The following is a 24,011-nucleotide window of genomic DNA, read 5'->3' as shown; positions in this document are numbered from 1 at the left end:
TGGTTTTTCTTGTGTTTTGCATGCAGGTGCAGGTGGTGTACTTGCCTGCAGGGAGAGGGAGCTGCTTGCAGTCTCCTCGGTCATCATGAGCTGGCTGCGTTTATCCTGAAGCCAAAGTTCCTATATGCAAAACGGTTTCTGCACATAATAGTACAAGAATAAGGAGAGTGCATTTGATTTACCTGCCAAGGTTTTGGTAGCGGAAGGGCTGCAGGGGTGGCTTCTGTGAGAAGTTGCCAGTAGCTACCGCCATGTTGGACAGAGCCAGTAACAGCCGGCTCCAAGGTGGACCTGCTGCTGGCCAAACCTGAGCTCATCAGCAACGTTGGAAGAGCCTCTGTCACACCATATTCAAGGAAGGGTAAAAGCCTCTGCACAGCAGCTGCAAGAGAAGAATGAGAAAATGTGAGAGAAACAACTATGCAGACACCAAGGTCAGTGAAGTAAGAGGATAAGGAGGTTCTCCAGGTTCTGGAGCCATGGAGAAGACAGTGGTAATGCAGATTGTCCCCCTGCAACCCATGGAGGACCACAATGGAGCAGAGATCCACCCTGCAGCCCACAGAGGACTTCACCCTGGAGTAAGTGGAGATGCCCTGAGGATGTTGCAGCCAGTTTCTGTCAGGAGCCAAGCTAGAGCAGACTCCTGACAGAAACCGTGACCCATGGAGAGAAACCCACACTGGAGCAGGTTTTTTCCACACCATGGGAACAGACTGCACTCCTCCTAGTGCTGGGCCACAGTCCCCTGGGAAAGCAGGAGGCTGTGCCCATACCCCTGAGGCAGCACAGCAAACACAGAGCAGCGGCCTCTGACTACTCTGGCAGGATGACACTATGGGGAGCAGCTGCTATACCCAAAACCCAGTAACCTACGGTCCTGCATCAGGACCCAGACGCTTTCTTTACAGGCCAAGAAAGGTTCTTGAAAGGCAAATGTGTCTGCTGGACAACCCCAGCTTCTAACAATGTTTTACTAGTTGGAGAGGTGTCCGCATGACGCAGAGCAGCCAGTCCTGCTCTGAGACTACAGTCCTGGAGGAGGAGGGCTCTGCGTGTAGCACAACACAGCAGAGGCCAGGATCACCTCAGGTTATCTGTTACATGGATCCAGAACTCCTCAATGTACAACGGTCTTCAGGTGAGGGTCACAACACCCTGCCAGTTGTTTACATCATGTGAACAAATGCCAGTTCCTGAACCTGCTCAGAGCAGCTTTTGCATCCCTGTTTCTTAGGGCCTAAATCAAGGGGTTGAGATGGGGAATAAGAACAATGAAAACAAGAACCACTGCTCTGCCTAGTGACCCTGCTGAAGGGGGTCCCATGTAGATGAAGACACATGGGCCATAGAAACAGGCCACAGCAGTGAAATAAGAAGCACAGGTTGAGACAGCTCAGTGCCTGCCTTACACACAGCAGACACACAGCATGGTTTAAATCACTATTAAAAGACAACCAATTCTGGAAACAATACCCTTAGTTTGAAGTGTAAAGCCTGCATGGCAACTGTGCCCTTATCCTAAATTTTCCACATCTCCACAGTTGTGCATTCAAACTAGAGGTCATGCCAACAGTCAGTAGCAGAGCTTTGGCAGTGTTTCGTCCAAAGGGCTTACTCATCTGTCAGAAAAAATGCCATCCCTCCCTCTTCTACAAGGACAATTGCAGACGGTATAATCATTGCGAAGGACCTGAGGTACCTTCTGCTTCTTATAAGGTTTAGTGTGGTAGCATAGGAGGTCTATATGGGATGATGATGATGGTAATTAGCAGCATGACTAGGGAAAAAGATTTCAGACATGCAAGTGAAACGCTGCTATAGAGCTTTTGTCTTTCAGATGTTCTGAGCTGTGCTTCATGAGCCATAATTCCCTCTTGATGAAGGACATGTGTGGGGGGATTTCCATTCTTCCACTTGTACACTTTTGTCAAGGCATCTGGATGTTCACATAGGAAATAGCATATGAGAGTGTAGTGTCTGCTGAGACACATTTCCACCGATCAGAAGGATTTACATGTAATAAAATCCTCTCTCCCCACAATGGCAGCCAGTTCCTGAGCACAAACTCTCTGGAGGGACCAGTGAAGCAGTCAGGAGCTCTGCACTTGCCCACAGCTCTCTTGGGAAGTGCACCCAGCACCCTTGTCCTCATTGATCTTCATGTTCTCCTGCACACTCTGTCTCAGAGCAATTAGATCCCCCTCAGAAATACACTGTTTCACTGTCCCCATTTCTGTGCTGACTACCCTCAGCTCCCACAGGTGTAGCTCCAATTTCCAGCCTCAAGACATTCAGCAGCATGGGCGACTTTTCCCTGCTAGTCCCGTGCATGTGTGCTGGCCATGGCCCCTAGATTGAGTGGTGGAGGGCAGAGGAAGCTGGAGTAGCAGCTCTGGGCCATCCCAAGGGCTCTTCCCTTCTTTACCACTCTTGCCATTCTGCAAAGCAAATCACCTTTCGGAGTCCAATGCCAACCCCCTGCCAAGGCAGTGCAGCTCCAGCCATAGCAAGAGGAACGCTCTTGCTCAGGAGCTGATGGGGCTGCTGAGCCCTCAGAGCCTCCTGCCTTTCTGGGCATTTGTGCACAGAGACACAACAGGGCAAGGTCTCCTTGTGCCCTCACCCCCTTGCACCCAGAGCAACACCCTTCTCCTTTGGCAGCTTGGGGCGTGTCCACAGAGGGAAGGACCACATGGAGGCCAGGCTTGAATGCAGCAGAACTTTAATGAGTCAGAAGAAGGAAACAAAATCACTCCAAGTGGAGGTCAGCAGTGCAGGGAGCCCTGGGGGCAGCTGAGAATCTGCAGTCCTTGGCCATAGAGAAGTTCCTGCATGATGTCTGTCTGCCTGTCCCAGGGAGGGAGAGGAGATAAATGGGCCTTCTCCAACTGCTGCTGGGGAGACTGTCTGGGTGAGGTGGTAGGAAGCAAACAAAGAAAATGGAAACAAAAGGAAAAACAATTCAGGTATCCTGAAAACAACCTCCAAAATGTTCATCCTCTGCGCAGCAAAATTTTCTGAGTTCCTCCAGGTGTGTCCCTGGGGATTTCCTAACACCTTTAGCAGGGGGGGCACCTTCTGCCACAGTAGTGGCTGGTAATGCAGGAGAGGTCAAAGCCCCCAGAGTTGATGGGCACTCCGTCACAGCTGAGGATGCTGCCAACGGCAGCGGAGGTGGAGGAGCCCACAACGGTGTTCTGTGGGAAGAAGCTGAGGATGGGTCCGGGCAGGGTCACCACCACGGGGGAGGGCTGGATGGCAACGGTGGAGCTCTGGCACTGCCTGACACAGGGCTCATTGCAGCTGTTGGCCAGCGGGGTCGGGCCGCAGGGCCAACATGGCAGGCACTGGTCATAGCAGGACATGTCTCTGAGGGTGGAGGTGCACCTGGGTAGAAGCAGGGAGGAAGCAGAGCACAAGGGTGGGTGAGGGGCTTCCTTGATTACCTTGTCACAAAGAAGCCAAGTCCACTGCTGAGTAGGGAGCTGGAAGCTCTGCCAGAAGCCATATCGTCTTCATGCCGACAAAAAAGAGCAGCCTGACCCAACGAAGATCTCTCCTAAATCATAAACCGAAACCGCCTTAACTTGCCAATCTCTCTGTACACAGACCTTGTCCTTAGTTCCCTCTGTCATGACAAGAAGATCCAAACCCCAGGACAGGACAGAGCAATACCAGCTGGGATGTCTCTTAAGTGGCAATCTCACTGTGGATGAGGAGGAAAAGGGGCTTCAGACTCACCTGGGTTCCAAGCAGAAGGAGCCAAGAGAAGTGCATGAGAGAGCAGGGACTTGGGCTGCCTTTTATTCCTGCCCTTCACTGCCGCAGGACCAGAGGCACCTTTGCAGAGGTAACAATGTTCTGACAAGCTCATCTTGAATGCAAACCATCGCAGCTAATGCTATGGGCTGTGCTTTCATTTCCTGCACTGCTCCTTCTCATTTCCAGGTTTGTGCCATGCCCATTCCCCAGTGAAGGCTTGTTCTGAGCACTGGGATGAAAGGCCCCAGGATTTCTAGGGCAGGAATGCAGCAGTGCTGGCAGAAGACTCAGCCCAAGTGTTGGATGTTTTTAGTGCAGGCAAGTGATGTCAGTCTGGGTCACTCTGGTGGGGTTGTTTGAAGTGTTGTTTCTGACGAAGAAGCTCCAGCCATCCTCAGATGGATACCGTGGGCTCCCATGCATGAGATTGTTCCATGTCATTTTCTTTTCCTGCCTCCTTCTTCAGCTCACCTCAGTTGTCTCTTTTTGTTGCCTCCCCAGGTGTAGGTGTTATGCGACTGCGGTTTGACCCCATCCTTCCTAACACTTGGGATGCTCAGCAGGGGCCATGGTCCCTTGTGTTCCCATCTGTGTTCTTTCCTTGTCTTTACTTGTAAGCAGATGGGGTTTTTTTAATGCATCTGGGATTATAGACTTGTGTATACTGTAATGATGGTGTGCAGGAGCCTCTTTTTTTATGTCTTTGTGTGTGTCCTTTATGACGAGGGAATGTGCTGCTCATGGCAGGGACACTCTCCTCTGCTCTGTGCATGAGCACCACAGAGCAGCAGGTTGCCAGGGTCAGAAGGAGCCTGAATGCAGCTGAACGGTGATGGCACCAGCCTGCTAGAGATGTGTCCAGGGAAGAGGCTCTGAACTGCAGCCCCTGGATCCTGAGACCTCCTTTTCCTGCCCCTCCAAAGCTCACACTCTGCTGCTGCCGATTTCAGGCCACTACAAGGATGGTTTCACTCCAGCTTGGCTCCTTAGTTTAATTCAATGTAACAACAGTGGGAGTGCCTCAGCACAGCTGGCAGTGCCCCCTCCCTGCCTCTCCAGGCCAGGACACGGCTGCTCTCCCCAGCTCTAGAGAGTTCAGAAGGACGGGGATTGCTTTCTGGGCAAGGAGAAAGGCTGAGGAATCCTGCTGATCATGTGCTGGCCATCCCTGAGTGCCTCTGCTTCCCGTGCAGTGTCGGTGGTGTCTGGGCTGGGACATGGCACTCTCTCAGGTCCCTGCACATGACAAATGTATTTGTGCATCCCATCAACCTGGTGCTGTATCAGGCAGGGTCCGAGATCTTGGAAGAAACAGGTACTGAATGAAAGGAGCATGAAGCCTGATATCGCTGTGCTGTGAGTGGGGGGACAGACCCTGTGGGTTTCACAAGGAAATCCAAAGAAATTATGATGGCTTGGGATTTCAGACCATAGAAACCTTCCTGCCCCGGGCAGGGAAGGGTCATTAGGTTTGATACCACATCCCCCAAAGCCTGCTGCTGTCCCACAGGGCTGTCCAGAAGAGACTCTCTTTCCAACAAGGGGTACAGTAAGTTTTCTAAGCCCATCTCCCCTCCTGAATATTTGTCTGCCTGGGCTCAGGCCCAGCTTGGACACAGTGCAGCCAAGGCTTCCCCCCTTCCCTTGAGCGACCTCGGGGAGGTCAGTGCCAGGGAGCTCTGCTGGGAGAGCTCAGCCAGGGCTGATTCCCCTCTCCGTGGAGATGCTGCTGAGATGAGGCTCTTTTGTAGCTGAGGACCACCCTCATTGCTTTCTGAGGAGTTAAAAGGCACAGTGGAACAAGGAAAGGGCATGGGAGCTGCATACCTAAAGTTTAGCAAGACCTTGACAGCCTGTCTTGCACTTCCTTTATGAACGAATTTTTGAGAGATGGGTTCAGTGAGAAGATGATCAGGTGTTTGAATATTGGCTGGACTATGAGGCTCAAAGAGTTGTTGATGAGTCAAAGCCCCGCTAGCAGACACTTACTGTTGGGCTTTCTCAGCGATCAGCAGGAGGATCGATACTCAAATATTTTCATGAACACCACGAGTAGTGGGAACGTCAGAACTTCCTGCGAGTTTGGGGATGACACCCAACCACAGGCAACAGGCAGACACTGATCTCTGTCAGCCAAATTGTTCCCGCAGGTGCAGGAAATAAGATTTCAAAGGAAAGAGAAAAGATGGACTAGACTGTGGACGTGCTCTAAGACTCCGTAGGTATTTTCCCTCCACATGAGACACCTTTGGAGTGAGGAAGAGGAGGGAGGATCAAGGGCTTGTGAGTCACGGTGTCAGCTGGGGAGAGAAGCTGCCTGAGAAGTGCTGGAGAGGAGGGCTGGGTTTGTCCTTGTGTTTGCAGGGAGGAAGAATCCATCTGGCTCCAGAAAGGTGCTGTTTCTCTCCCAGACCACATCCCTGCCAGCAGCACTGATTTCTCCTCTTATGCGTTCAGCTTCTCTCCCTGTACTTGTTCCACCTCCCCCGCTTGCACAACCTCCCCCTGCCTGCCCTCCTTGCCCCGAGAAGTGCCCGTCAGCACTTGGTTCTTCCTGCATTTTGCCTGGCAGTCGACACGTGCATGGCGTGGCCTGGAGACTTCACCTGAAATCTGCCTTTGCCTTTTGTCCTGATGGAGGAGAGCATCCAGCAGCAGAACCGCGTGCCCTTTCCTCCCACATCTACTCTTAAGTGCCCGGTTTTCCAATTCGAACACCCAAAGCTTCCCGCCACGCCCTGTTGCCGTGCCGTTCCTCGTCCCCTAGGGCTCCTTCCAGGGCAGCGGCGTTCCCGCGGCCGAGGTGGCGGTGCCGGTGCCGCCTCTGCCCGCACTCCCGCACAGCCCGTGCCGCTGCGGGCAGCTCCGCTCCGGCCGGTCTCTGCCGCGGCGCCGCCTCCTGCTCGCTGCGCGCTCCCAGCCGCTGTTCCCGGGGCCGCTGCCGGCCTTTCACGGGCCCCTCGGCCGACGACAGCGGCTCCGAGGGCAGCAGCAGCCCGAGGGGCCCCCGGGGCGGGCTCAGAGTGCTTCTGGGGTGCCTTGTCCCCGCGCAGCAGCAGCGCCCTGCACCGGGTTTCAGGAGCTGCGGCAGCGCCGGGTGCCCCCGCGGAGGCTCGTCCCGTCCCCGTCTGCGCCGGCCACTGCGGGGGGACCCGGGCTCGGCAGCGCCGCGTTCCTCGCCCCGGGGGCAGGGCTCAGCCCCGGGGCGGAGCTGGCGACGGCGAAGAGGAGCGGAGGCGGCGGAGAGGAGGCGCCGCGGCCGGAGCAGAGAGCCGGGGCTGGCGGGGGGCAGCGAGGCGCGGGCGGCGGAGCGGCGGGATGCGGCGGGGCCGGGGCGCAGGGCTGGCGGGGCTGGCCGCGGTGCTCCTGGGTGCGCGGGGCTGCCGGCGGCGGCTGGGACAGGGGCTGCGGGGGCCGGGGCTGGGCCGGGGCTCGCCTGTGACCCTCCTGCTCCTCTTGAACCTTATTCTCTTCTCTGTCCTCCCTTCTAACCCCAATGAGCTCTTTCCCTCCCAGCCTGCCTCTCTATTCTGTTACTCCACTCCTGCATCCATCCATCCATCCATCCATCCATCCATCCATCCATCCATTCATCCCAGCCAATCTCTTTTCCTCAGTCCGTTCTCCTCTTCCTCACTCGGACTGTCCTTCCAAACATCCCTCATACATTCCTGTCCCCAAACAACCACTCTCAGAGGAACTGTCTCTCCATCCCGTGTTCTCAGATCACACCCCCATCATCTGTGAAGTGTCCCCTTCTCCCATCTCCCTCTGCACGACATGTTCAGCTGAAGCAAAGGGATTCTTTTCTCCTCGGCAGTGGCTGCGGGCAGAGCCCAGGTGCAGCAGGAGCCGTCGGCAGAGACCAACGAGGGCACCGGCGTCACCATCAACTGCTCCCACCCCAACATCCAGACCGGGGAGTTCATCCACTGGTACCGTCAGCTCCCGGGCCGAGCCCCCGCATTCCTCGTGCTCGCTGTGAAAGGCTCCAAAGAGCTGCAGGCCCCGCCGGGGCGGCTGTCGGTGGCGGCAGACCGCCGGTCCAGCGCCCTGTGGCTCGCCCGGCCCCGGCGCGGGGACGCGGCGGTGTATTACTGCGCGCTGGGAGACACGGGGAGAGGAGCCGGGGCTGCGGCCGGGCACGAACCGCAGCGGGCGGGGCCGGGCGGGGCCGGTGGGGGCGGGGGGACAGCCCCGGGCGGGCCCGCCAGGGGGCGCTGCCGCTCCGCCCGCCGGGGCCACCTCGCCCCGCCCGGCCCCGCCCGGCCCCGGGCCCCGGGCCGCTTCCCCCGCCCGCCCGGCCCCGCCACCAACACCGGCACCACCAGGCCCCCCCAGCAGTCAAGGCCTGGCCTCAGCACCTCTTCTCATTGACGGCCGCTGCGGGTCTGTGCTCCCGAGGCCACCAAAGAGCCGCGCTTGGGCAGCGCTGCCCAGGGACAGGCAGACGGGCTGGGCAAGGCAGGCAGGGCAGGGCGGGCTTTCCCCCAGGCTCTCTTGCTGCCTCCCGACGGGCTCAGACTCTGCTGCCTAACGGGGCATCCTCGGGCCTGTCTGTAACGGCCGGCCAGCTCTGCCTCAGAAATGCCTCGCCCAGGGGACAGAGTCCCAGAGCTTTTGCCCTTCCCGGGCACATGCACCAAGGGCTCCCCCAAGGCTGTTAGTACCGCCAACAGCCTCCCTGCACGTTCGACAGAGCCAATTAGCAACGGGGCAATTAAGCAACCAACGCACCCAGGATGTACGAATTGTAGAATATGTTGCTACTGCTGTCAGCCCTTACATGGCAAAGGCTCATTCCAACAGATCAGAAACGTTTGTCCGAGCTTTGCCAAGTTCTCTTTACTGTGGTCTACCACCTGTTCTTCTACCTTGGCAGGGCCAGACCTTCATCTGGGGTAAGCTGGTTACCTTGCCTTGCAGCAGTGCTTGATTTTATTCCTCTGACACCAACAGAGACAAAGAATTGACCTGAACACACCTTTGGTTCCTCCTTCTTGCCTGGGTAGCTCTTCCAAACAGGGCAGTATCTTGCCCCAAAGGAAACACCAACACAGTCAAGCGGGGTGACCTCGCCAGGGGGCACCTGGCCCTGCTTGTCTTTGTCTTCTCCATTTTTCTCCTCATCTTAGTGGGAAAAGCCTCATCCTTGTCCCCGTGGGGAGTGAGCAGCCCCCGAGTCTGCTGATGTGTTTCCCCCTTGGCAGGCTTTCCTACCTGGAGACCTGCTGTGCCACCACCATTATCCCCTAGAAGCTGGAGACATTCCTTGTCAGCAGAACTACCATTTGTGTTTCCTGCTTTCATTTTCCCACTTCTTCCTGGGTACATTCCTGATCCCCTCAGCCACGTCATTCTATCTTTATATCAACTTATGCAAACTCTTTGGTGACAAACACCATCATGATGAAGAAAGTCTACTTCCTGCCAGCGCTGGCAGCGTGGGCAGTGGGCTTTGTGCTCAACTACTCCCAGGTGACTCTGCTCCTTCAGCAGCCTTTCTGCACCAAGGAGGTTGTTGTCCATTTGTACTGTGATGTTGGGCCAGCACCATCCTGGCCTGTTGGGGTTGGCCTGACCTTGGCTGGTGGTCAGGTGCCCATCAAGCTGACACGGGGGGAAAAGAAAACAAAATACTCGTGGGTTGAGATAAGGGCACGGAGATCACTCAGCCATTACCATCACAGGCAAAATGGACTGGACTTGGGGAAATTAATTTATTACCAATCAAATCATAGTAGGATAACGAGAAATAGGAACAAATCTAAAACCAACTTCCCCCCACCCCACCCTTCTCCTCAACCTCACTCCCAGTTTCTCCATTTCCTCCCCCCAAGTGGCACAGAGGAATGGGGAATGGGGGGTGCAGTCAGTTCATAGCACAGTTCCGCTGCTGCTCCTTCCTTCTCACACTCTTCCCCTCCTCCAGCTTTGGGTCCCCCCCATGGCAGACAGTTCTTCAGGGACCTCTCCAACACAGGTCCTCCCATGGGCTGCAGTTCTTCATGAACTGCTCCAGCGTGGGTGGTTTCCACCGGGTGCAGTCCTTCAGGAACAGACTGCTCCAGTGAGTGTCCCCTGCGGAGCCACAGGTTCTGCCAGAAAACTTCCTTCAGCGTGGGCTCCTCTCCACGGGGCTACAGGTCCTGCCAGGAGCCTGGTCCAGTGCGGGCTCTCATGTGGTCACAGCTTCCTTCAGGGCACATCCACCTGCTCTGGCGTGGGGTCTCCGCAGGCTGCAGGGTGGATATCTGCTGCACCATGGACCTGCATGGGCTGCACGGGGACAACCTGTGTCACCATGGTCTTCACCAAGTGCTGCAGGGGAATCTCTGCTCCAGCACCTGGAGCACCTCCTCCCCCTCCTTCCTCACTGACCTTGGTGTCTGCAGAGTTGTTGCTCTCACATTTTCTCTTCCTCTTTTCCAGATTATGTTGTGCAACACTTTTTTCCCCTTCTTACATTTATTATCATAGAGGTGATACCAGTGTCACTGATTGGCTCAGCTTTGGTCAGTGGTGGGTCTGTCATAGATCAGCTGGAACTGGCTCTGTTCGACATGGGGAGGCAGCTTCTGGCATCTGCTCAGAGAAGCCACTCCTGCAGCTCCCCTGCTACCAAAACTTTGCCCTAGAAACCCAATATATTCCACCCCTCTGCTCTGTGAATCACATATTTTAGGATTATCTTTAATATATACATTCATCACACAATCTACAGCGTTCACAAACTTCACTTACATCAACAAAAAGAATTCCTCACACCAAAATTAAAATAACACATTCACAGCACCAACAAAGGCAGACAATTTACAGACACTTCATCTCTTGTCCCTTCACGACAATTACAATAGCAGAAATTCCCCACAATTATTCCACTCCCCCCTCTGCAGCAATGTTCAGTCCATGTTCCAGGGTTCCCCAGGGCTCCATTTTAGGGCCATTTCTCTTCAAAGGTTTTATAAATGATCTGGATGCCGGAATCAAATGTACTTTAAGTAAGTTTGATGATGATACTGAACGAGGAGGAGCTGTGGACTGCCTGGAGGGTAGAGAGGCCTTGCAGAGAGAGCTGGACAGACTAGAGAGCCGGGCAATCTCCAACCTCATGAAATGTAAAAAGAGCAAGTGCCGGATTCTCCACCTGGGCCGGGGTAATCCTGGTTATACGTACAAACTGGGGAACAAGAGGCTGGAGAGCAGCCCCACAGAAAGGCCAATGGCATCCTGGCTTCTATCAGCAATAGCGTGGCCAGCAGGGACAGCGAAGTGTTCTTACCCCTGTACTCGGCACTGGTGAGGCCGCACCTCGATTACTGTGTTCAGTTTTGGGCCCATCAGTACAAAAAGGACATTGAATGACTCGAGCGTGTCCAGAGAAGGGCAAGGAAGCTGGTGAAGGGTCTGGAGCACATGTCATACAAGGAGCAGCTGAGGGAACTGGGGTTGTTTAGTCTGGAGAAGAGGAGGCTGAAGGGAGACCTCATCACCCTCTACAACTACCTGACAGGAGGGTGCAGAGAGCTGGGGATGAGTCTCTTTAACCAAGTAACAAGCGATAGGAGAAGAGGGAATGGCCACAAGTTACGCCATGGGAGGTTTAGACAAGATATTAGGAAGCATTTCTTTATAGAACGGGTTGTTGGGTGTTGGAATGGGCTGCCCAGGGAAGTGGTGGAGTCCCCATCCCTGGAAGGGTTTAAGAGTAGAGTTGACATAGCGCTTAGGGATATGGTGTAGTTGGGAACTGTCAGTGCCAGGTTAACGGTTGGACTAGATGATCTTCAAGGTCCTTTCCAACCTAGGTGATAATGTGATTCTGTGAAAGAGATGTGGGGCTTTGGGTTGATGATAAATTGACTGTGAGTCAACAGTGTGTCCTGGCAATCTAAAGGGGCCAACTGTGTCCTGGGGTGCAGCAAGCAGAGCACAGCTAGCTGGCCGAGGGAGGTGGTTGTCCCATTCTGCACTGGTGCGGCCCCACCTCACGTACTGTGTGCAGGTTTGAGCACCTTGAAATAAGAAGAACATCAAACTATTAGAGTGTGTCCAGAGGATGGTGACCAACATGGTGAAAAGTCTTGAGGGCAAGAGTTATGAGGAGTGGCTGAGGTCACGTGGATTGTTCAGCTTGGAGAAGAGAAGGCTGAGGGGTGACCTCATCACAGTCCACACCTTCCTCAAGGGGGGCAGCAGCAGGGGAGGTGCTGATCTCTTTCTGGTGACCAGTGATAGGAAATGGAATGGAAAGGAAAAGGTCAAGGAAATGGAGTGAAGCTGCATCAGGGAAGTTCAGCCTGAACATTAGGAAAAGGTTCTTCACTGAGAGGGTGGTTGATCACTGGAACAGGCTCCCCACGCAAGTGGTCACAGCAACAAATGTGTCAGAGCTCAAGGAGCATCTGGATGATGCTCTCAGCCATATGGTTTAGTTTTAGGCAGTCCTGCAAGGAGCAGGGAGTTGCGCTCGATGATCCTTATGCGCCCCTACCAACTCGAGATATTCTATCATTGCATGATGCCATGATGTACCAGCACACATGAAAACACATGTGCATGCACAGCCAGTTGCACAGGAACCCCTGCACATGCGCACACACACACACATTCAGTCCCGAATCACAACAGTGAATCACACTGTGATTCACATTATCACATCAGTGTTCAGAGGTGCTCATACGCCCTTGCACACTCACACTTGTGTGTAGATAGACGTGCAAGCTCGTGTACAGAGATAGATACGTGCTCGTCTGCACACACAGATGCCCACACACATACACACACACGCACACTGACACCACACACACCTACTTGCTCACTTGCAAAAACGCACGGGTACACAAACCCATGCGCAGACACACACAGACAGGCACTTGTTCACACACACACTGGCACACACTCACTCTCAAAAGTGCTAGAGACCATCCCTATTGCTGCAGCTGCAGGGCTTCCCCGCTTTACAAGCCAAAACAATCCCAGAGTTGGACAAGATCCAGCCCATCCCTGGTGATTGCCGTGGGGTGGCTGTGGAGGTCTGGGACCAGTTCCAGTTGAGCACAGGGAGAGGTGTTGCCCTGACATGCTCCCATGGCAGCAAAGGGCTGTGTCTGGGGTGAGCCAGATGCCCTGCAGCTGCAAATGCTGAGGCTGGGACACCAGAGAGGAAGGTGGCCTGATGAAGTTGCCTTAAGATAAAGACCTGCTCTTCAGTGGGTGTCTGATGTGTCTGAGGGAGAGATGGGCCAGAGGGAAAGAGAAGGAGGCAAAGCGAGTGAGGCACCTGGAGAAAAGTGTCTCTGTGAGGTCCTGCAAGAGATATGAGAAGTCCCCTTTCCACCTGGATGGGCTGAGAAGGATAAGATTTGGATCACACCTGGAGGTTGAATTCAGGCCTGTCCTCATGCTGGGATGTTACCAAAGAGCTGTGAGAGAGGGTTCATGTTCTTGTAGGAAACACAGACATCTGGGAGAGCAAACAATAAATACGTTGGAATATGGGGGTACAATGTCATTCCAGAATGACATTTCACATGACCTAAGTACTTTTTTACACCACTTTACCTCTGAGACTGATGGATGATTTGGCCAGTCTTTCCCTTTTCTTTCATGTTTGCCACATCTCGGGTGTCCTGGAAAGTGAATGCCATGGCTTAGTGCTGCTGTAGGTGCTGCAGGGACACACTTCAAAGAGTGAGCTCACCTTGGGGTTTCCCCACAGAGCCATGACTCAAGTGACCCAGTTTTCTCTGGGGACAGGAGCCTTCCAGCTTCTTGAGGAACTCACTCCCCCGCGGAACTTCACCAGAGGTCACCTGTAAAGGCCTCTGGAAAGTGAGAGCATCCGGTTCGCTAAGGCTGTCTGAGCAGGTGCCCTTCCCTTTCAAAGGGAAGAACAGCTAAAAGGGAAAGTGATAATCAAGGCACACAATGACAGCAGTCTCTCAGGAAGTGATGAGGGAGACAAGGAGGGAGACCAGAGCTCTTCAGCCTCTAATTGATGGGCCATCAGGGAACTGCAGGGGAAGCTTTGAAGTGTTTGAGGCTGAGCTTTGTAAGTGACAAGAAGTGACAAGAGGAACCTGAGGATTTCGGATGTTTGAGGGGGTCTTATGGGACTATGGAACAGTTCTGAAGGAATATTTAGGGGAAGGGTCAAAGGTGGTGGGGAAGAGGGAACTGCAGAGGAGCAAGGGGAGGCAATAGAGGGGAGGAAATATAAAAGGAGGTCAGTGCCCCTAAGCAGGGGCTGGTCAGTGCACTTGGCGGGATGAGCCCTGTGCCTGATCACCACAGTCCCCCCTGATTCCTTATTAAATCCTTTCTTGACCACCCTTCTCTGCAGCTTCACTCCCTTTCCCATGTGTGAGTGCTGCAAGGTCTGAGCGCCAGTAACTGGAGAGACTGGTGTGAAAGGGAGAGCTGGATGCCACTAAGTGGGTGAAGAGCCAGTGCCTACAGGGATCTTAGACCTTGGTGCCAGCCACTGGAGAAGGGCCACAGGGTGTTTCCCTCTTTGTGCCAACACCTGGAGGGACTGATGTATAAGCAGTGTGCTTGTGACCCCAGAGGGTGTAAGTGAGTGTGTTTTCACTGGGAACTGTGTGTCTCAGTCATACTGGAGACAGTCAAACAAGGGGCTACTTCCATGATGAAGAGCCTGGAGCATGTCTTGTATGGAGATCCCAGCTGAGAGTGTGGGGACTGTTCAGCACAAAGGAGAGAAGTCTCCGGGGAGCTCTCATCACTGTGTACAAGTATCAGGAGGGAGGGTGTGAAGAAGGCAGAGCCAGTCTCTTCTGCGTGGTGCCCTGTGACAGGACAAGAGGCATTGGGCACAAAGTGAAATGCAGGAGGCTCTGTCTGAACACCAGGAAACACTTTTTCACTTTGAGGGTGAGTGAGCACTGTCACAGGATGACCAGAAGTGTTGAGGAGTCTCCATCCTTGGAGGTTCTCCAAATCCCTCTGGACATGGACCTTTGCAACCAGCTCTAGGTGACTCTTTCTGAGGCAGGGTTTGGACCTGCTGACCTCCAGAGGTCCCTTCCAAATGTATCAAATCTGTGTTTTGGTAACATGAGACATAAAGGGATGCTGAGAAAACTGGCCTTCAGCCTTCCAAAGAGAAGCTTAAGAGAGAGATTCTTGATGCTTCTAACACCTGACTGGAAGATGCAGGGCCAGATGGAGTCAAACTCTTCTTTGAGCACAGCAGTAATGCAAGGAGCAGGGAAAACAGTCTGGAACAGGGGAAATGCCTACTAGAAGTTTGGAAATGCAGGTGCCTGACTTCTCCATCAACAATTGTCTTGTGGTTACTATGGGCTACTGGTTACATGGAAATGGATTCCCTGGTTCATGGGGTACTTTTTGGACAGAGGGAGAAATTTCCCACTAAATGGGTGTTTTGACAGGGACAGTCAGAATCTGCGGGGCTTGGAGTGTCATTCTTCAGGTGTCTGAGACCTACATCCTAGAATGGTGCTGGGAGAAGCCTCAGGGCAGACACTGATGGATTCAGGTACAGGCAGGCCAGACAATGTGTAAGGGAAGGTGAGAGGAAAGAAACAGGCATGGTGGAAGGAGAGAATCCCATGGATGTGGCTCTGAGGTCAGTGAGAATGGTTGCAGGTTGAGGACAATGGCTCAATTTCTGCTCTCATTTGAAATGCTGAAGTCCTAATGTTGGTGTAGATGTCTGCTGTGACTCTTAGGAAGGCAGATCCATCTCTGTACCCCCTTGGAGGCTAAGCTTTAGCCTGCTCTTCCACCTGGGAAAGGCTTTGTCAGCCATGGAACCCTCCACAATTCTAGAATCCTCCTTTTACACCAGAAGGAGGTGAAACACTTCCATTACATTATTCCTACTATTACCATTTTCGTTGCCTGGATCCTTACCCACCACACTGTGGAGATTTTTGGAGCAAAGCCTATATAAGACATAATCAAAATGAACAGGCTTTTTTATCTCTGCTGTGATTGGTACATGTGAGCACTCTGGAGTTGATCTGGAAAGGGGGTGGCACTAGGGGTCTCCACTGCCCATCCCCCACCACTTTGCGTGCCCTTTCAGCTCTGGGGTGCAGGGCTGCCCCATCACCACCCCTCACATTGCAGCGCTCCAGTGGGTGCCCCATGTGCTCCCTGGGTATGTGTCTGGGTGACACATTGATCCCTCATACTGTTTCCTGCTAATCCCTCACCCCTTCCCCTACAGAGAAACTATTCTCCAGCCTCTCTGGAGCCAGATTCCTCTCTCTCCCCATGGCTTGCTCCACCAGAACAAGACACAGGCAGAACCCCTGGGTGCTGCACAGCAGGGTTCATCTCCTATTTATGTGGATTTTGGGGCAGAGATGTTGTTCCCAGGAAGCTGAGGAAGGATGGGGAGAAGTGACAGAAATGGAGGAGGCTCCTGTTCCCGGAAGAAATAACAACATCCCCAGAGAGCTGAAGACCCCAGAGGAAGTTGTGAAACCTCAGTAGGGAAGAAACCCCTGACATCCCAGATGGGCCAACAGGGACTGTGCAGAAGAACAGGTGATTCTAGCTGGGGGGCTGAGGACTCCACTGCCAGCTGACCAGGAACAGGCCCTTTCCAAAGCTGGAGCCCCCAGATCCCCCAGGACACCACTCTGTGGAGATACTGAGAATGCCCTTGGCTGAGGGAGCCACAGGCGTTGCTGCTGGAGGAGGGAGAAACCCAGAAGGAGCATTTCAGACACAGGAAGAACAGATCATTTCTTTCCCCCACTTCTTCCTTTGCTCCCCCAACAGAGTCGTTTCTGGCAGCTCTGTTATCTCGGGGCTGGAAGGTGCTTTGCTGACTCTCTCACTCAGCAAATGGGCAGGTTGGTCTTGACATGCACCTCAGATATCTCATCCTCATGGCCTTCATGGAGAAACTTCTGGGTAAGTCCTGGCTTTCTATCAACAAATACTTCTTCTTCCCATGTGGAAAATGTCACCAGCCTTATCAGGATGATGTGGGCATAATAGGAAACCATTAGGAAATGCTGGCTCCAGGTGCTCTTACTGTGTGAAATAGGAAGAGATTACGGAGAAGAGATAGATGAGACCCCTTATTCTGTCTTGTGTCTCCTTCAATCCATATCTCTCTCTGTGTCTCTCTTATGATCCACCTGCTGTCATTCTCAGCTCTCTATGAACTCCAAAATTTTGCCCTTCCACCACAAATTAGCAAGAACTGTCAATGCTGCTACAGGACGTTAATGCCCTCAACCCACTGACATCAGTAGGGTGTCCCATTCTGCCTCTTGGCTGGCACATACTTGCCATGGCCTGCAGTTTCCTGCTGGTTGGCAACACAATCAGGGTTTCCTCTTTCCAACATTGGGCTCAGCATTGCATGTACTCAGGAAGCTAGGAACCCTCAAAATGACAGGGATGGGGAAGCAGGATAGATCTTTTTCAATATCTCCCCAGACCCCTCAACCTGCTGGAGGGGTGCTGGTCAGAGAACAAAAAGATGAGGGATGACAGGCTGTTCCCTGCTCTTCTCAGAAGTCAGACACCAGGGAGAAGGAACAGGGACACAGCACAGCTCTCCTCCAGGTCCACACTGGTCTGAGAGCTCCAAGTTTATGCCCAAAACTAGTCTCCACCTTGCTGCGCCCAGGCCTCATGATATTCCTGCAGGGCAAGGGCAAGAGAGGCTTCTCCTCCAGGGTTTTGCATCCATTCCTTGTTTTCTTCCCAGAGCCCTTCCCTGCAGTGCTGCTGACCTTCCCTTTCTTCCAGGCACCATGGGGCAGAGCACAGTCACCCAGCAAGAAGGACAATTCACAGTGAAGCACGGAGACACCTTCCAAACCACCTGCACTTACCAGATCTCTGGCTTTGATGCCTTGCTCTGGAACCAGCAGAGGAAAGGCCAAGCTCCCCAGCTGCTCTCATATCAGGCAGCAGCTGGCCCTAAGCAGTGCAGCTGTCTAACCACTTTGCTGACACTGCAGGGAAATACAGCGTCCTATAGCTGGAGGAAGTCGAGGTCTTTCTGACAGTGCCTTGTACCTCCATGCTGTGCAAGACACCCTGATGCAGGGAGCTTCCTTGGCTGTGCAAGAAGCCAAGGGGAGGGAGGGGATGTGTGTGTGCAAGGCTGAGCTTGGGAGAAGGAGCCCTCAGCTCTCCCCTGGCATCTCTGCTTCCCCTGGGCCTGCAGGGATCTGCAGGTCAAAATTTTCTTCCAGGAGGGGAGAGTGTCAGTTGTTTGAGATGAAGGAGAAGGTGGTGACAGAGTCTCAGGTCCTCTTGTTCTCACCATGGTTCACATGGTTTTTCTGCCCATTAGATATGGTGAGGGGGCAGGCAATGGAGGAGGTTGTGGCTGTTTGTTCAATGGTTCTTCGCTGCTACTCTTTGGTTTCTGTTATTCCCTGCTGCACGTTGCTTCTTCAGGTTTTCCTGCAGGCCTGTCTCTTAGAGTACCTGCTCTGGGATGTGTCCCTCAGAGGTCAGAGTTCAAAGTCAGATGGAAAACATAAAGAAGATGTTGTGGGACAATGCTCCTTCCTGGAATTTCATGATTATTGCAATATTGGATAATACTCTCAACCACTTTGTGGACTCTCCTGGTGCTCCATCACCATGTGCTGGGATCCAGAGGAACTGCTGTCCCCAGTGCACTCTACCAGTCCTTGGAGCCCTTCTCATGCCCTACCTCATGGGCCTGCCAGGAGAAGACCCGGCCTTGGGGTCAGCTGCCTCATGCCTGGGGGAAGCTCAGGCAGCACAGATGGACCATGGGGGTTTGGGCACTGGCTGCTGTCCTTGGGGTGCCCTGTCTGGTGGGAGATGGGGTGTGTGAGTGACAGGAGAGCTCCGGTGTGAGGGCCAGACAGGCTGATTTCAATATCAACCATAGGGTCGTCTTAGCCCTTTGAACTGTGTAACTGCTGGGCTGTGCAGTGAACTCTTTTGGGGATGGAGGGTGTAGAGGTGACCTGTAACTTCTATCCTTGCCCTTGAGTGCAGGTCATACCCCCTTATTCTGGGGATAGGTGGGAAGATGAGGGGGAGAAATGCTGCGGTTGTTGTAAAGGATTTTTCTCACATCATCCCCACTCCTGCATCCTTTGCAGACATCTTTTGACTGAGTTTATTTTCCCAGCACAAAAGCAAGAAAAACTCCCTTCTGCACAAACTTGTGAGCTACTGACATCTCAGAGCCTCCAGCAACATTTGGCTCGTCTGTAGGGGATAGCAGTGGTCAAGTTCCATTTCTACAGGACATGCTCTGAGGCCAAGGGCCTGTGTCTGAGCAGAGATGCCAGAAGGCAGAGCCCTATGGCCACTGGCTGTGGAGGAGCCAGGGATGTCTTCCTCAGCTCCAAGAAAAAGTGCCTGAGAGTGCCCCACTGCCATGTGTCCCATCCTCCCCTTCCTCTCCAAATGTCCAACACATCCCTCAACCTTCCCACAGACTCTCTGGGAATGAAACGCAACCCACAGCAGAAGCAGAAAGAACTAAGGAGCTCTCTACTTTCATCTGGACATACACAAGTTCATGGGATCACTTGGGATGTATCCAAGGATGTTCAAGGAGCTGACAGGACAGACTCTACTCCGTCTCTGAAAGGAAAATGGAGCAAATATTCTCAGAAGCCGTTCCTAAACTCATGAAAGGCTCAAGACTGGACTTGGGAGCAGCTCACATGAGTTGACTGAGGGTAAATTATGCCTGACCAACCTCATTGCTTTCTGTGAGGAGGTGACTGGCACTGTGGGGAAGGGGAGGGACACTGGCTGGGCTGTATCTGGATTTTAGCAAGATCTTTGACATATCCTCTTGGGTGCACACACATGCACACCTATACCCACACCGAGGTACGCACACACACAGACGTGTGTCATATCTGTGCACTTAGAAACAGTTGTGTGCACACAGGTTTCCAAAGGAATCCATGAGCAGAGACAAGCACAGCAACCCCACAAACCAACATGTACACACAGATATTCAACACACATGCTTACATATATGCATCCTCCTGCACCCATGGATGTGCAGATATAATTCAACATTCATGTACAGCGATGTGCTCACATAAAAGCACATACCCACACACACCTGTGCCCACACACTTACATATCTGCAGACCAATGTCACACCCGTCCATGGTCACCTGCATGAAGACACGTGCGTGTGATAAAACACATATGCCCACATCAACAGATGTGCACAAAAACACCCGCAGCCAATATTTGCGCACACTCCTGCTTGCCTGTGCATTGCCCCAGGCACACACAGACACACATATGTGCAACTGGACACGTGAGCACAGCCAGAAGAACATGTATGTGAGCATGACCATGCACACACAGCACTGACAACCAGGAAGTTCAATGCCAGCTCTCAGCCTCTTGCGATGACAAGTCCTAGGCAAGTCCTTCAGGCCCTACAGTTAAAGCAACGAATTAGTTCCTGGCCATTCCCATCAGCTTTATTGAGATCAGGAGTTTGACTGTGCTTCATTCTGGTGTTTTCTCAATAGAAATGTGAGAGATGAAGCTGCTATGGCCTTTCTAGTCACTGAGCCTCTCTGTGTCCAGGGTCTCTGTGTCAGGGATAATGTAAAAAGTAGAGAACATCCATATTGCTGTAGCCACAGAGAATCCCCACATCACAAGTGAGAAAATTCCTACCACCTTAGATGCTCCAAGCTGTGCTTATGATTTCCTGAAAGGGTGGGGGACAGGCCCCTGCTCTGTAAAGGAAGTGATGCCTCAGTGGTGTATTCACACAGCAGCAGAGCATGGTGTCCCCTGGGACAAGCCAGACTCCCCACAGACTGCAGACACTGAGGCTGGGGCAGTAAGAGAGGTACTCAGTCTCTTCCAAGCATTCCTTAAAATGTCATTAAATAACACTAAAGCTAGAAAGAAAGAGAGGATAGTGTAGATAACCTTACATGCCTTCAGATGCTGGGAACCCTGAGCTGCTCTACATCAGCTGCTCTCCCAGAATGAGAGAATCACAGAACTGTTGAGGTTGGAAGGGACCTCTGGATGTCATCTGGTCCAAGCCCCCTGCTCAAACACGACCACCTCGAGCCAGTTGCCCAGGACCGTGTCCAGGTGGTTTTGGAGGAGGGAAGATCAGTGACATCCCTGGGCAACCCACGGCAGTTGTCAGTCACTCCCACAGCACAGCACAATGTGTTGCCCCCTTGCCAGAGTACAGGACAATGTGCACGTCCTACCCACACACGAATTACCCCATTTTGGTCAGTCAGGCTTTTAGAAAATTTTCTTCAAATGGAGACAGATCTCGTCATCATTTCACCTGTCTAACACTAGAAACTGGCCAGTGTTGGCAGTGAAGAAATACCAGCAGCTTTCACATCCACTTTTCTTAGGGTGTAAATCAAGGTGTACAGCACAGGAATAAGTGTGATGTAAAGAACAGCTTCTGCTCTTTCAGTCGGTAGTATAAATCACCATAACTAAAACTTAACCTCTGTCACAAATGCCATTAGTTTGAAGTGTAAAGCCTGCATGGATCCTGTGCCTTTTTCCTACCTTTCCAAGAGCTCTTTAGTTGAGCCAGCAAACCAGGAGTCATGTCAAGAGTCAGTAACACCAGTTTGGCAGTGCTTTGGCCAAGGCCTTACTCATCTGTCAGAAACAATGCCATCCCTCCCTCTCCTACAAGGACAATTGCAGATGGTATCATCATTGCCAAGTACCTTCTGCTTATTACAAGATTCAGTGTGGTAGCATAGGAGGTCTATATGGGATGATGATGATGGTGATTAGCAGCATGATTAGGGAAAAAAGATTTCAGACATGGAAGTGAAACACTGTTATAGAGCTTTTGTCTTTCAGATGTTCTGAGCTGTGCTTCATGAGCTGTAATTCCCTCTTGATGAAGGACATGTGTGTGGGGATTTCCATTCTTCCACTTGTACACTTTTGTCAAGGCATCTGGATGTTGACATAGGAAATAACATATGAGTGCAGTGTTTGTTGAGACACATTTCCACTGATCAGAAGGGATGAGATTTACATGTAATAAAATCCTCTCTCCCCACAATGGCAGCCAGTTCCTGAGCACAAACTCTCTGGAGGGACCAATGAAGCAGTCAAGAGCTCTGCACTTACCCACAGCTCTCTTGGGAAGTGCACCCAGCACCCTTGTCCTCACTGATCTTCATGTTCTCCTGCACACTCTGTCTCAGAGCAATTAGATCCCCCTCAGAAATACACTGTTTCACTGTCCCCATTTCTGTGCTGACTACCCTCAGCTCCCACAGGTGTAGCTCCAATTTCCAGCCTCAAGACATTCAGCAGCATGGGTGACTTTTCCCTGCTAGTCCCGTCCATGTGTGCTGGCCATGGCCCCTAGATTGAGTGGTGGAGGGCAGAGGAAGCTGGAGTAGCAGCTCTGGGCCATCCCAAGGGCTCTTCCCTTCTTTACCACTCTTGTCATTCTGCAAAGCAAATCACCTTTCAGAGCCCAAAGCCAACCCCCTGCCAAGGCAGTGCAGCTCCAGCCATAGCAAGAGGAACGCTCTTGCTCAGGAGCTGATGGGGCTGCTGAGCCCTCAGAGCCTCCTGCCTTTCTGGGCATTTGTGCACAGAGACACAACAGGGCAAGGTCTCCTTGTGCCCTCACCCCCTTGCACCCAGAGCAACACCCTTCTCCTTTGGCAGCTTGGGGCGTGTCCACAGAGGGAAGGACCACATGGAGGCCAGGCTTGAATGCAGCAGAACTTTAATGAGTCAGAAGAAGGAAACAAAATCACTCCAAGTGGAGGTCAGCAGTGCAGGGAGCCCTGGGGGCAGCTGAGAATCTGCAGTCCTTGGCCATAGAGAAGTTCCTGCATGATGTCTGTCTGCCTGTCCCAGGGAGGAAGACGAGATAGATGGGCCTTCCCCAGTTGGTGCTGGGGTGCGTGAGGGGAGAGGTAGTAAACAAAGAAAATGGAAAGAAAGACAAAACCATTCAGCTATCCTGAAAACAACCTCCAAAATGTTGATCCTCTGCCCAGCACCATGTTCTGAGTTCCTCAAGGCGTGTCCCTGGGGATTTCCCAGCACCTTTAGCAGGGGGGACACCTTCTGCCACAGTAGCGGCTGGTAATGCAGGAGAGGTCAAAGCCCCCAGAGTTGATGGGCACTCCGTCACAGCTGAGGATGCTGCCAACGGCAGCGGAGGTGGAGGAGCCCACAACGGTGTTCTGTGGGAAGGAGCTGAGGATGGGGCCAGGCAGGGTCACCACCACGGGGGAGGGCTGGATGGCGACAGTGGAGTCCTGGCACTGCCTGACACAGGGCTCATTGCAGCTGTTGGCCAGCGGGGTCGGGCCGCAGGGCCGGCATGGCAGGCACTGGTCATAGCAGGACATGTCTCTGAGGGTGGAGGTGCACCTGGGAGAGAGGGCAGGGAGGAAGCAGAGCACAAGGGTGGGTGAGGAGCTGCCTGGTTACCCTGTCATAAAGAGCCAAGGCCAATACTTAGTGGGGAGATGGAAGCTTTGACAAGGGACACACTGTCTTCATTCCCCCACAAAGATCAGCCTGGCCCAACAAAGATCTCTCCTAATGCATAAACTAAAAGCCCCTCCATCTTTGACCAACCAGACCTTGTCCTTAGTTCCCTCTGTCATGACAAGAAGATCCAAACCCCAGGACAGGACAGAGCAATACCAGCTGGGATGTCTCTAAAGTGGCAATCTCACTGTGGACAAGGAGGAGAAGGGGCTTCAGACTCACCTGGTTCCCAAGCAGAAGGAGCCAAGAGAAGTGCATGAGAGAGCAGGGACTTGGGCTGCCTTTTATACCTGCCCTTCACTGCCGCAGGACCAGAGGCACCTTTGCAGAGGTAACAATTTTCTGACAAGCTCATCTTGAATGCAAACCATCGCAGCTAATGATATGGGCTGTGCTTTCATTTCCTGCACTGCTCCTTTTCATTTCCAGGTTTGTGCCATGCCCATTCCCCAGTGAAGACTTGTTCTGAGCACTGGGATGAAAGGCCCCAGGATTTCTAGGGCAGGAATGCAGCAGTGCTGGCAGAAGATTCAACTGAAGTGTTGGATGTTTCCAGAGCAGGCAAGTGATGTCAGTCTGGGTCACTCTGGTGGGGCTGTTTGAAATGTTGTTTCTCAGGAAGAAGGTCCACCCATCCTCAGATGGATGCCGTGGGCTCCTGTGCATGAGATTGTGCCATGTCATTGTCTTTCCCTGCCTCCCTCCTCAGCTCACCTCAGTGGTCACTT

General features: G+C 52.9%; 1 protein-coding gene across 1 annotated transcript; it reads right to left on the bottom strand.

Annotated features, from left to right (window-relative positions):
• Positions 1-22,832: 22,832 nt before the first annotated feature.
• On the bottom strand, positions 22,833-23,138 carry LOC141934056 (feather keratin Cos1-2-like). The gene has a single exon (XM_074849282.1). The coding sequence runs from the start codon at positions 23,136-23,138 to the stop codon at positions 22,833-22,835; it is 306 nt and encodes a 101-aa protein (XP_074705383.1).
• Positions 23,139-24,011: the final 873 nt, after the last annotated feature.

Source organism: Strix aluco, chromosome 24 (assembly GCF_031877795.1).
Source record: "Strix aluco isolate bStrAlu1 chromosome 24, bStrAlu1.hap1, whole genome shotgun sequence".
Lineage (NCBI taxonomy): Eukaryota > Metazoa > Chordata > Aves > Strigiformes > Strigidae > Strix > Strix aluco.
The sequence above is the reverse complement of the archived record's forward strand: the minus strand, read 5'-3'. Positions and strand labels throughout refer to the sequence as shown.

What these genes read in the sequence shown, in the direction of transcription:
- LOC141934056 (XM_074849282.1), bottom strand. Translation starts at nt 23,138, where the DNA reads ATGTCCTGCTATGACCAGTGCCTGCCATGCCGGCCCTGCGGCCCGACC.